The 14,569-nt window shown below is 45.3% G+C and overlaps 1 protein-coding gene across 1 annotated transcript in view; it reads right to left on the reverse strand.

Moving 5' to 3' along the window:
* Nucleotides 1-14,569, reverse strand: part of LOC126177126 (uncharacterized) — a 225,063-nt gene that overhangs the window by 43,671 nt on the left and 166,823 nt on the right. The window contains exon 6 of the mRNA XM_049924395.1: nucleotides 12,488-12,645. Within this exon, the coding sequence (XP_049780352.1) occupies nucleotides 12,488-12,645 (158 nt within the window). The remainder of the gene's footprint in view (nucleotides 1-12,487; nucleotides 12,646-14,569) is intronic.

Here is a 14,569-nt window from a genome sequence, read left to right on the forward strand (position 1 = left end):
GTTTCTTTATATAGTAACCCCCATTTTTTTATTACATATTCGTGTAGTTCGTAAGGAAATATGACTGTTTTAGTTGGATCACTTTTTTCGTTTTTTGATAGATGGCGCTGTAATAGTCACAAACATATGGCTCACAATTTTAGACGAACAGTTGGTAACAGGTAGGTTTCTTAAATTAAAATACAGAACGTAGGTACGTTTGAACATTTTATTTCGGTTCTTCCAATGTGATACATGTATCTTTGTGAACTTATCATTTCTGAGAACGTATGCTGTTACAGCATGATTACCTGTAAATACTACATTAATGGAATAAATGCTCAAAATTATGTCCATCAACCTCAATGCATTTGGCAATTCGTTTAACGACATTCCTCTCAACAGCGAGTAGTTCGCCTTCCGTAATGTTCGCACATGCATTGACAATGCGCTGACGCATGTTGTCGGTGAATCACGATAGAACATATCCTTCAACTTTCTCCACAGAAAGAAATACGGGGAATCAGATCCGGTGAACGTGCGGGCCATGGTATGGTGCTTCGACGACCAGTCCACCTGTCATGAAATATGCTATTCAATACCGTTTCAACCGCGCGCGAGCTATGTGCTGCACATCCATCATGTAGCAAGTACATCGCCATTCCGTCATGCCTTGAAACATCTTGTAGTAACATCGGTAGAACATTACGTAGGAAATCAGCACACATTGCACCATTTAGATTGCCTTCGATAAAATGGGGGCCCATTATCCTTCCTCCCATAATGCCGCACCATACATTAACTCGCCAAGGTCGCTGATGTTCCACTTGTTGCAGCCATCGTGGATTTTCCGTTGCTCAATAGTGCATATTATGCCGGTTTACGTTAACGCTGTTGGCGAATGACGCTTCATCGCTAAATAGAACGCGTGCAAAAAATGTGTCATCGTCCCGTAATTTCTCTTGTGCCCAGTGGCAGAACTGTACACGACGTTCAGAGTCGTCGCCATGCAATTCCTGGTGCATAGAAATGTAGTACGGGTACAATCGATTTTGATGTAGCATTCTCAACACCGACGTTTTTGAGATTCCCGATTCTCGTGATTTGTCTGCTACTGATGTGCGGATTAGCCGCAACAGCAGCTAAAACACCTACTTGGGCATCATCATTTGTTGCAGGTCGTGGCTGACATTTCACATGTGGCTGAACACTTCCGGTTTCCTTAAATTACCTAACTATCCGGCGAACGGTCCGGACACTTGGATGGTGTCGTCCAGGATACCGAGCAGCATACATAGCACACGCCCGTTGGGCATTTTGATCACAATAGCCATACATCAACACGATATCGACCTTTTCCGCAATTGGTAAGCGGTTCATTTTAACACGGGTAATGTATCACGAAGCAAATACCGTCCGCACTGGCGGAATGTTACGTGATACCACGTACTTATACGTTTGTGAGTATTACAGCGCCATTTATAACAAAGTGAAAAAAGTGGTCCAACTAAAACATTCGTATTTCTTTAAGTACTACACGAATATGTAATCAAAAATGGGGGTTCCTATTTAAAAGAAACGCAGTTGATATCCGTTGTAGGGCCATCTAGCGGGCCAACCATAGCGCCATCATGTTTCCCCATTCAAGCCAGACGAGTTTCGTTCTTTGTAGTTTTTTCGTTTGATGCTTATTTTGTGAGATATTTGGCCCGGTCACTATCAATGGACCGCCCTGTATACAGGAGCAAAACGCAACACTGTACCACATCATGGACACCTAATCGTAATCAGATAACGCGGAGTATTTTCACAGAAATGTGACAGGCTCGATGAATATTTAACCAATAAAATTCAGTACATTATACCGGATGGCGAATGCCCCACAGAATCGGCAACAGCATCGGCTGTGCCACATGCAAGCGTAATACAGCTACATAGATACTCCACAAGCCACCGTACGGTAGAAAGCAGAGGGACCTCGTCGCTCCACTTGGCATTTCCTTTCCTGTTCCAATCGCAGAGACGAGACAAGAACGACTGTCTAAATGTCTTCCTTCGAGCCCTAATTTCTCTCATCTTATCTACGTGGTGCTTACGCGAAAAGAGCACCGTCCTCTCTCCAGGGATTCGCACCTGTATTCACGAAACATCTACGTACCACTTACGAGCTGATCGAACGTATCGGTAAGAAATCTGGATGCAGCAGCCCTCTGAATTGCTCCGATATCATCCTTTAATCCTACCTGCTGGGAACCCCAAACACTCGAACAGTACTCCAGAATGTATCGGACTAGCGTTCTATACGCCGTCTCCTGTATAGAAGAGCTACAATTTTACAAAATTCTCGCAATAAACCAAAGACGACCATTCGCCTTTTCTGCTACCAACTTGACGTGTTCACACCATTTCACAACCCTTTGCAACATTAGGTCTAGATATTTAATCGATGTTGCTGTGTCAGACAGCACCCTACCAATGCTGTACTCGATCGTTTGTTCTACTCATTCGCATTAACTTACATTTTTCTACATTTAGAATGAGCTGCCATTAATCACATCAAATCGAAATTCTGTGTAAATGATTCTGTATCCCGCTACATTACTCAACGATATCATCTTCCCGTCCACCACAACATCGTTAGCAAAGAGCCGTAAAATGCTGCCCTCCCTGCCCGTCAGATGATTTATGTAGATAGAGAAGAAGAGTGGTACCTGCCTCGGGCACTCCTGACGATACCCTTGCTTCTGATGAACACTCGCGGTCGAGGACAAAGTACTGCATTCAGTCACTTAAGATGTCTTCGAGCCACCCACATGTCCGGGACCCAGTTCCATATGTTCGTACCATGTGAAACTCTGTCAGAAATGTAGAAATGTGTAATGTGCCTGTTGTTCTCCATCCATGGTTTGTAGGATATCATGTGTGAGAAGGGCAAGATGAATTTCGCACGAGCGATTGTTTCCAAAATCGTAGTGATTTGTGGACGTAAGTTTTTCTATCTTGAGGAAATTTAACATTTTCGAACCGAGAATGTGTTAAAGAATTCTGCAGCAAACCGAAGTTAAGGATATTGGCCTGTGACACGCGGGTTGCTCTGAGCACTATGGGACTTAACTTCTGAGGTCATCAGTCCCCTAGAACTTAGAACTACTTAAACCTAACTAACCTAAGGACATCATATACATCCATGCCCGAAGCAGGATTCGAACCTGCGACCGTAGCCGTCGCTCGGTTCCAGACTGTAGCGCCTAGAGCCGCTCGGCCACTATGGCCGGAGCACGCGGGTCAGTTCTTTTATCTTCCTTGTATACAAGTCACCTAGGTTTTGCTTTTCAGTCACTTAGGGACTTTACGTTGGGCGAGAGATTCGCGATAAATGCAAGCTAAGTAAGGCGGCCATTGTAGCAGAGTACTGTCTGTAAAAGCGAATTGGTGCTTCATCAGGACCTGGCGACATATTTGTTTCAACTCTTTCACCTGTTTATCTACGCCATGGATGCCTGTTTACACGTATGCCATACGGCAATCTGTGCGATAGTCAAACGACGGTATATTTGTACGATCCCACTGCTTGAACGATTTCCTAAACTTGAAATTTAAAACTTCAACTTTCCTATTACTGTCTTCTATGCCGCCACAGGCTCGTAGACGAATGATCTTCGACCCACTTAGTTATTTTACGCATGACCAGGATTTTCTCGGCTTATCCACAAGATCTTATGCTAAGGTGTGACGCTGGAAGTTGTTACGTGCTTCGCGCATTGATCTGCTTACGGACGGATAAATTTCTACTAACTTTTTCATGTCCATCTTTGCGGGCTCTTTTTTGGACCGGGTGTGCAGCAATCACTGCTTCGTCAGGATTTTCCGAATTTGATTATCAAACCACAGAAATTCCTCATCATCTTTAATTCGCTTCTCCAGAGCGCGATTTTCCGTTAGTTTGAAATTTGTCCATAATTTGTGCGTGTTCATCATATTGCAACAATGTAGTGTCCATTCATTGTCTAAATGGGATGCTGACAATTCCATTTCTGCTCTTTCTAACAAAAATACTCTCCTAGCCTTCTTGATGGATCTATTACTTTCAATAACCATGATCGCCATGATGACTTGATGACGTCTAATCATTGTCTCTGAACCGGATGCTTTACCGGTAGAAAATACAATCGTCGGTATAGTGGTGGGTTCTTACATTGCTCTGGGAGAGGACCGAGTGGATACTACACTGAAGAACCAAAGAAACCGGTACACTAGCCTAATATCGTGTAGGGCCCTCGCGAACACACAGAAGTGCCACAACACGACGTGCCATATCTGAAGTAGTGCTGGGGGCAACTGAAACATCAATCCTGCAGGACTGACCATAAATCCGTAAGAGTGCGACGGGGTGGAGATCTCTTCTGAACAGCACGTTGCAAGGCATCCCAAACATGCTCAGCAATGTGCATGTATGAGGAGTTTGGTGGCAAGTGTATAAACTCAGAAGAGTGTTCCTAGAGCCACTTTGTAGCAATTCTGGAAATGTGGTGTGTCGCATTGTCCGTCGGAGTGCACAATGGACATGAATGGACGCAAATGATCAGACAGGAGGCTTACGTACGTGTCACCTGTCAGAGTCGTATATAGACATATAAAGGGGTCGCATATCACTCCAACTGCAGACTCCCCACATCATTGCAGAACCTCCACCAGCCTGAACAGTCCCCTGCCGACATGCTGGATCCATGCATTCATGAGGTTCTCCCCATACCTGTACACGTCCTTCCGCTCGATATAATTTGAAACGAGACTCGTCCGACCAGGTAACATGTTCCCAGTCATCAACAGTCCAATCTCGGTGTTGACAGGCCCAGGCGAGGCGTAAGCTTTGTGTCGTGCAGTCATCAAGGGTACGCGTGTTGGCCTTCGGCTCCGAAAGCCCATATCGATGATGTTTCGTTGAATGGCTCCCACGCTGACAATTGTTGAGGGGCCAGCGTTGTAGTCTGCAGCAATGTGCGGAAGGTTTTCACTTCCGTGACGTTGAAAGATTCTCTTGAGTCGTCGTTGGTCCCGTTCTTGCAGGATCTTTTTCCGGCCGCAGCGATGTCGGAGATTTGATGTTATACCCGATTCCTGATATTCACAGTTCACTCGTGGAAAGGTCGTACATGAAAATACCCACTTTATCGCTACCTCGGAGATGCTGCGTCCCAGCGCTCGTGCGCCGACTGTAACACCACTTTCGAATTCACTGAAATCTTGATAACCTGCCATTGTGGGAGCAGCAACCGATGTGACAGCCGCACCAGACACTTGTCGCCTCATATAGGCGTTGCTGACTGCAGCGCTGTATTCTGCCTGTTTACTTAGCTCTGTATTTGAATACGAATGTCTATACCAGTATCTTTGGCGCTTTAGTGTATAAAAGCAAAAAACACTTCATCTTCAGGCCACGAGTGGTCTACCGGGACCATCCGACCGCCGTGTCATCCTCAGCAGCGCCGTATTCTGCCTGTTTACATAGCTCCCTATTTGAATACGAATGTCTATACCAGTACCTTGGCGCTTTAGTGTATAAAAGCAAAAAGCACTCCACCTTGAGGCCACGAGTGGTCTACTGGGACCATTCGACCACCGTGTCATCCTCAGCAGCGCCGTATTCTGCCTGTTTACATAGCTCCCTATTTGAATACGAATGTCTATACCAGTACCTTGGCGCTTTAGTGTATAAAAGCAAAAAGCACTCCATCTTGACGCCACGAGTGGTCTAACGGGACCATTCGACCGCCGTGTCATCCTCAGCAGCGCCGTATTCTGCCTGTTTATATAGCTCCCTATTTGAATACGAATGTCTATACCAGTACCTTGGCGCTTTAGTGTATAAAAGCAAAAAGCACTCCATCTTGAGGCCACGAGTGGTCTACTGGGACCATTCGACCACCGTGTCATCCTCAGCAGCGCCGTATTCTGCCTGTTTACATAGCTCCCTATTTGAATACGAATCTCTATACCAGTACCTTGGCGCTTTAGTGTATAAAAGCAAAAAGCACTCCATCTTGAGGCCACGAGTGGTGTACCGGGACCATCCGACCGCCGTGTCATCCTCAGCAGCGCCGTATTCTGCCTGTTTACATAGCTCCCTATTTGAATACGAATGTCTATACCAGTACCTTGGCGCTTTAGTGTATAAAAGCAAAAAGCACTCCATCTTGACGCCACGAGTGGTCTAACGGGACCATTCGACCGCCGTGTCATCCTCAGCAGCGCCGTATTCTGCCTGTTTACATAGCTCCCTATTTGAATACGAATGTCTATACCAGTACCTTGGCGCTTTAGTGTATAAAAGCAAAAAGCACTCCACCTTGAGGCCACGAGTGGTCTACTGGGACCATTCGACCACCGTGTCATCCTCAGCAGCGCCGTATTCTGCCTGTTTACATAGCTCCCTATTTGAATACGAATGTCTATACCAGTACCTTGGTGCTTTAGTGTATAAAAGCAAAAAGCACTCCATCTTGACGCCACGAGTGGTCTAACGGGACCATTCGACCGCCGTGTCATCCTCAGCAGCGCCGTATTCTGCCTGTTTACATAGTTACCTATTTGAATACGAATGTCTATACCAGTACCTTGGCGCTTTAGTGTATAAAAGCAAAAAGCACTCCATCTTGAGGCCACGAGTGGTCTACTGGGACCATTCGACCGCCGTGTCATCCTCAGCAGCGCCGTATTCTGCCTGTTTACATAGCTCCCTATTTGAATACGAATGTCTATACCAGTACCTTGGCGCTTTAGTGTATAAAAGCAAAAAGCACTCCATCTTGACGCCACGAGTGGTCTAACGGGACCATTCGACCGCCGTGTCATCCTCAGCAGCGCCGTATTCTGCCTGTTTACATAGTTACCTATTTAAATACGAATGTCTATACCAGTACCTTGGCGCTTTAGTGTATAAAACCAAAAAGCACTCCATCTTGAGGCCACGAGTGGCCTACCGGGACCATCCGACCGCCGTGTCATCCTCAGAGAAGGATGCAGATAGGAGGGGCGTGGGGTCAGCAGACTGCTCTCCCGGTCGTTATGATGGTATTCTTGACCGAAGCCGCTACTATTCGGTCGAGTAGCTCCTGAATTGGCATCACGAGGCTGAGTGCACCCCGAAAAATGGCAACAGCGCATGGCGGCCTGGATGGTCACCCATCCAAGTGCCGACCCCACCCGACAGCGATTAACCTGGGTGATCTCACGGGAACCGGTGTATCCACTGCGGCAAGGCCGTTGCCCGCTTCAGTGTATAAGACATAAAATATTACTTCAGTTTGTTTCAACACAGATAAGAAGAATTACTTAACTTTCCACAGTCAGTTCCCACCGGAAAGTCATGAGATTTACAACTGTCTCTGAACATTAACAACTGAGCAAGGTGGCGCAATGGTTAGCACACTGAACTCGCATTCGGGAGGACGGCGGTTCAAATTCGCGTCCGGCCATCCTGATTTAGGTTTTCCGTGATTTACCTAAATCGCTTCAGGCAAATGCCGGTATTGTACCTCTGGAAGGGCACGGCCGACTTCCTTCACCATCCTTCCCTAATTCGATATGACCGATGATCTTGCTGTTTGGCCCCCCTTCCCAACCAACATTGACGTATTACAGAGATACTACAAGTCTCTCACTAAGAATACATTTAACTATAACTTTCACGATGAGGTCAGCCGGATACACTGATCTCACAGCTGGCCCACTAGAAGACGATGCTGTTGTCTTACTCGATGACTGCGGACTGTACTCGGCCGTAAGTAGAAGTCCCTTTTCGGCGGAGTGGCTACGTCATGTCGCTCACTCGGCGCTGCGTCTTGCAGCGACAATTTTTTCTTGCAGTTGCTTTGCGATGTAGCAACCACGCTTTGGCGCCTCGCCCTTCAGACGACACCACACTCGTACTATCGATAAGGTCTGGCCTGTTTGTCGCTACAAGGTATGAAACATTTCCATTGCGTGTTCGTTGACCGACTACGACCTCTAGTATTCCCAGTACACATAATCGGTTTATCAGACAGGATGATGAACAGCACTACAAGATTGATCACTGACTATGCTATTGCGTACGGGAAAACTTTGTCGGTGGACGATTGTAAGCAAATGCAGAAAGACTTGAACAAAATTTCCCGTTGCTAATTAAGTAACCGACGGCGATTCGGATTCTCCGTCTTGCCCGAGTATCGATAGGGAGATCACGTGAGAGATACCCGGCCTCTAAGGCGACAGCCGCTGCTTGCGCCCGGACGAAGTACAATGGTCGAGGCAAGCACGTGAGGCATCGCCCGCCTCTGGCGAGTGTTCTCCACTTAAATATCGCAGCCCGGCTTTTGCTGGCTCATCTCGCGCTAGCAGTGAACTCTATAGTACCTGGATGTCGACCTTCAGCTGTCTGATCGTGCCACGCATAGATGCTCATATTTTGTTTCTTGCCAATCTACAACATGGCTGCTAGGAACTGCCACAGAACACGAAAAGAAAATACCTTTAGATTCCGCTCCTACATCAGCCTATTACATCACTTATTGACATAAAGTTCAAAACAATAAACCAGTCTGCAATTCCTTGTCACGTGCAGACCTATGGAAATTTGTTTGCCAAACTACAACAAGGCGGACGATGCAAAGCACACGAATCTGCAGACAGGTTGCAGTTCTACACTCAGAGACCAGACTTCTACATACAGGTTGTACGAACACTGCTCACTTGTCTCTGAAGCCCTTAGGCACGCGCCACTGAATAGCAGAGTTCTGACTTGCCTGCCGGCAGTGGTGGACGAGCGGTTCTAGGCGCTACAGTCTGGAACCGCGCGACCACAGGTTCGAATCCTGCCTCGGGCATGGATGTGTGTGATGTCCTTAGGTTAGTTAGGTTTAAGTAGTTCTAAGTTCTAGGGGACTGATGACCTCAGAAGTTAAGTCCCATAGTGCTCAGAACCATTTGAACCATTCTTTTGTCTTGCCTGATACACGTTTCTGATTGGGATTGCTCCCTGGACTGTTGTATACACTTAAGAGGACTGTACTACGCTCTGGACTTGTTTTGGTTACTCATTGTAACAACACAGCTGTATGTTTACGATGAGAAGCACAACCGTCATGAAACATTATTGTGCCAATTTTATTAAATATTTTCTGAGAGAACTGTAAGTGCTGAACGCGTAGACAAAGATCACAATATTAGCGTAACTGTCAACGAGGCATTATCAACTGCGAGAAAGACGCTCTATGCAATATGGAGTGTAGGGCTGTTTTTGAACACGATTCGAACTGTTCCAACTGTTTACGCCACAGTTCGGGAAATCTCGGATTCTGTTCGATCTTTTGGTCGGCCTGCGATCCAGTGGCTTTTGTGCGTCCTATCACAACGACGTGTCTTGGCTTTTTTAAAGCGCTTTGGATTCTAACGATAAAAATAACTGAAACAAAGACTGAATTATCTTCTACGTTGCAGGCCAAGCGCAACAACGGCAACTAATAAATATATAAAATATTGCAATTATGATTCTGTGCAATTCTCACGGTTATTTACTCTCACAACAAAATTTACAAAATGGTTCAAATGGCTCTGAGCACTATAGGACTTAACATCTATGGTCATCAGTCCCCTAGAACTTAGAACTACTTAAACCTAACTAACCTAAGGACATCACACAACGCCCAGTCATCACGAGGCAGAGAAAATCCCTGACCACGCCGGGAATCGAACCCGGGAACCCGGGCGTGGGAAGCGAGAACGCTATCGCACCAACATTTACAGTCACTTCATTACGTTACATTCATTTGTTCAGCATATAACTCTTGAATAATTGTTTATATATATATATATATATATATATATATATATATATATATATATATATATATATATATATATTCTAAACTCCGTCTGAATAGTTCTCGAAAGGTGCATCGGTATCGGCCGACCTCTGTGTCTTCCTCAGCCGATAGGCATCACTGGATTCAGACATGGAGGGGCATGAGGTCAGCACACCACTCTCCCAGCCATTGTCAGTTTATATGACCAGAGACGCTACTTGAAAGTCAGGTAGCTTCTCAGTTGACCTCACAACAGCTGAGTGCACTCCATGTGGCAACAGTGTTCGGCAGACACAAGTAGTCACCTGTCCAAGTGCCAGCCAAGTCCGCCAACGCTTAACTTCGGTGATCTGACAGCAATCGGTGTTACCACTGTGGCAACATCGTTGGTAGGATATGTGTGTACTGTTATCGAAAATATTGTAATGTTCTTGACTGATCTACTTCATTACTCATTACCCTAATAAACATTCAGACAAACACACACCACATATTTTTTTTTTAAAAAAAGAAGAGTACACAGGATTTCCATTAAAACTGGCTGTGACAAAGAAAATGCTGTGCTTTGCTCTGTGGTGTTTCGTTTCCTTTTTCACAGTCAATTTAAATTCGATGGCACAGCATTTAAGCCATTAGAAAGCTTGTTTCTCCCACACATAGTATTTCTAAAAAAAAAATGTTCAAGTGGCTCTAAGAACTATGGGACTTAACATCTGAGGTCATCAGTCCCCTAGACTTAGAACTACTTAAACCTAATTAACCTAAGTTAACCTAAGGCCCTCCACACATCTATGCCCGAGGCAGGATTCGAACCTGCGACTGTAGCAGCTGCGCGGTTCCGGACTGAAGCGCCCAGAACCGATCGGTCACAGCGGCCGGCACTATTTCTACTTAAATTTTAAACGAAAACTGTATACACAACAATGTGCTGTTTCTTTTGTTTCCCCCTGCAGTCGGTTTTCACAGAAAACAGGAAGGTTGTATTTACGTCTTAGCACCTTGTTATTTGAATGCTATTAAGAAATCAGAATTGTCCAGATCTTTATGTTGTGGCGTATCAAGACAGCCACGCCACTCGGAAGTAGCCGAAATGCACGCGTTACACACGCCGGCTGGCGTGAGGTCTGAAACAGGATACGTAATGAATGCTATAAAGAAAAGTACGTAGCTGCTGTAATATTTAACTTTAATCTATCATTTGTATACAGCATTCTTGATGATACAAGTGAGACTCTCTCTACAAATGGTTAATGGCGCCTTGCTAGGCCGTAGCCATGGACTTAGCTGAAGGCTATTCTAACTGTCTCTCGGCAAATGAGAGAAAGGCTTCGTCAGTGTAGTCGCTAGCAAAGTCGTCGTACAACTGGGGCGAGTGCTCGTACGTCTCTCTAGACCTGCCGTGTGGTGGCGCTCGGTCTGCAATTACTGACAGCGGCGACACGCGGGTCCGACATGTACTAATGGACCGCGGCCGATTTAAAGCTACCACCTAGCAAGTGTGGTGTCTGGCTGTGACACCACACTTTGTAACCCTACCCGTTCGCAGATTAAAAGTGTGTGAAATGCTGCTATTGAATCTGCTATTCTCAGAGATCTAGCAGCTGAGAACGCCTTGCACATCCTTCATCCCAGCGATCCCAATCGATTTACCCATTCATTTTAAGCGATAGTTCCCTATCAGTGTTTCATTTGCCATAGCGATAAACAAGGCTCAAGTTCAGGGAGAAGCGGGAAGAGGAGGTGGACAGAGAGGATGAGGAAGGAAAAGGGTACAGAGTGGAGAAAAGAGAAGACAGACAGAGAGAGGGGGAAGAGAAGATGGAGGGAGGGAGAGAGAGAGAGAGAGAGAGAGAGAGAGAGAGAGAGAGAGCGAGAATGGGGGAGGAAGAGGTGGGCCGGCCGCGGTGGTCTAGCGGTTGTAGGCGCTCAGTCCGGAACCGCGCGACCGCTATGGTCGCAGGTTGGAATCCTGCCTCGGGCATGGATGTGTGTGATGTCCTTAGGTTAGTTAGGTTTAAGTAGTTCTAAGTTCTAGGGGACTGATGACCGCAGATGTTAAGTCCCATAGTGCTCATAGCCATTTTTTGAGGAAGAGGTGGGCAAAGATGTGGGAGGAGGAGATCAGAATGTACCTCCAATTTTTATGCATATTTAGCAACTGCAAGGCATTCAAAAAAATGTTCAATTCCGTGTGAAAGCTTATGGGACTTAACTGCTAAGTTCATCAGTCCCTAAGCTTACACACTACTTAACCTAAATTATGCTATGGAAAAACACACACACGCATGCCCGAGGGAGGACTCGAACCTCCGCCGGCACCAGCCGCACAGTCCATTACTGCAGCGCTAGAAGGCATTACCAGGTTCGCTAGTTAATTATGTAACCACGAAACCCAATAACTTGCAGCTGCCACCCGGGTTGAAATCTGACAGATTTGCATAGGCAGTATACACTAGGAAAGTCTGCATTTTCTCACGATTTAACCACGACAAAATTACTGCAACACACTTTTTGTTTTATGGCAAAAAAGTTAATTTACTGCCCCCACTGTCCCCAACGACATGCTAATCACCAACATGTAGAGAACCACTGCCCTGTAGACAGGTATGGCGTACGGCGCAGCTTCGTGGGACTGTTAACACGGCTCGAGGGCCAGCCAGACTTACGGGTGCTGTTGGTGACGTAGATGTAGCCTCCCTCCAGGCCGGTGGCGAAGGCGAAGATGCACTTCCAGGCGCCGAAGTCGCTCTCCGTCGGCCGGTGGATGGTGACGCCGCAGTCGTGCGTCATGTCTCGCGTCAGACCGCCTCCGTAGTAGCTGTAGCTGTAACATGGCGGGCCTTCCGTCCTCAGAGTGTTCCTACACCTCTGCGCACGCGCGTCCAGTGTTTCCCGCCTCTGCTATTAGAAAGCGCTGGTATCAAAGATGGCTACCATTAACAAGTTTGTTTGTGTGGCCATCCTCCGCAGCAAGCATATAAATATTTGTTTTGTAAATAAAACTGCCTTTTCCTGCTGCTAGTTACTTTATTTATCCCATACGCGTTTCGCCTTCTCCTGTTCTAAGGCATCATCACTTTTGTTAGTTATAGATTATCAAACAGTTCACTTCGCAATTTTTTGTAAAAAAAAGTAATTACTTACTTTTTGCTGACCTGCTTCTCCTCACATTTGGTCTGGAGGTCGCACTGCCACTTTTATCACTACCATTAATCACATCTTTGTGTTCTCACCTTCCACACACTGTTCACCATGTTTCTCACTCTTTTTTGTGGTGGACTATTGTTCTTTTGTCACTCGATACAACTATTTCGTCGTACACTGATTTTCACAGCGTTAACATTGCGACTCCATTACGTGTTTCATCTTCTTTGACATGTGTACCTATTTGTTGCGAAACTAACAAAGTATATGTTCAATAGTAATCAACCAATAGAGAAGGTGACATGAAAATAATTAGAATCAACAATAAAAAACACATCCTGACCATGCAAGAAAATTAGCACGTACATAAAACCAAAGCAGAAGGGAAAATCCTGTTGAATGACCAAGTACACATGCCAAGCAATTCATTATTTACACTAATAGATAAAATAATAGAATAATGCTCGCAAGAAGTATTAATATAATAATACTGTCGAATTTAATAATAATAGAACCCAACATGTTTATATTCACTCATCCATGAACCCCTCCACAGAATATTGAAACGAAAAGCCAAAACAGCTGTCACCAAAGTTTTCAGCCACTCGCTAACAGCGAGTACACCCCCCCCCCCAAAAAAAAAAGTCGGCTCTATCCCTCTCTCTCTCTCACTCACACACACACACACACACACACACACACACACACGCACACATACACACACGGTATAAACATCATAAATAGTAGTATTGAACATATACTTTGTTAGGTTGGCAACAAATAGGTAAACGTACCAAAGAAGATGAAACACGTAACGGAGTCGCAATATTAACGCGGTGAAAATCAGAGTACGACGAAATAGTTGTATCGAGTGACAAAAGAACAATGTCCACCACAAAAAAGAGTGAGAAACATGGTGAACAGGGTGTGGAAGGCGGGAACACAAAGATGTGATTAATGGTAGTGATAAAAGTGGCAGTGCGACCTCCAGACCAAATGTGAGGAAAAGCAGGTCAGCAAAAAGTAAGTAATTACTTTTTTTACAAAAAATTGCGAAGTGAACTGTTCGATAATCTATAACTAACAAAATTGTATCGTTATAGATCCCAATGATGATGCCTTAGAATAGGAGAAGGCGAAACGCGTATGGGATAAATAAAGTAACTAGCAGCAGGGAAAGGCAGTTTTATTTACAAAACAAATGGCTACTATTGTAACAGAAAGCTTTTTGTGTTTTACAGTTTGCAAGGATTGAATCTGTTGTTACAGTGCAACGTCCATTTCATTTTAAGTTTCATCGTACTCCTCTAGGTGATAATAACATCTATAGATAGTAACATCAGTTTGAAGGCGCCAGCCGTCTTTGGAAAGGGAAGACCATGGAACAACCATGGAACAAGCAAGCGTGTCTGAAGAACAAGTGAGAGTCTTCCGTGTGTAGACAGAAGAAATCAGTTCGGAATACGATATTGCAGGACCTGTCTTATTCTAATTACAATGTGGAGTTCCTTTGCATCAGAATTAGAATAACACAGACACTACAATATCGTATTTCTCTGCCGATACTGGGCAAGCGACTTTCAAGTACAGTGTTATTACAAATG

This window comes from Schistocerca cancellata, chromosome 3, assembly GCF_023864275.1.
Source record: "Schistocerca cancellata isolate TAMUIC-IGC-003103 chromosome 3, iqSchCanc2.1, whole genome shotgun sequence".
Classification (NCBI taxonomy): domain Eukaryota; kingdom Metazoa; phylum Arthropoda; class Insecta; order Orthoptera; family Acrididae; genus Schistocerca; species Schistocerca cancellata.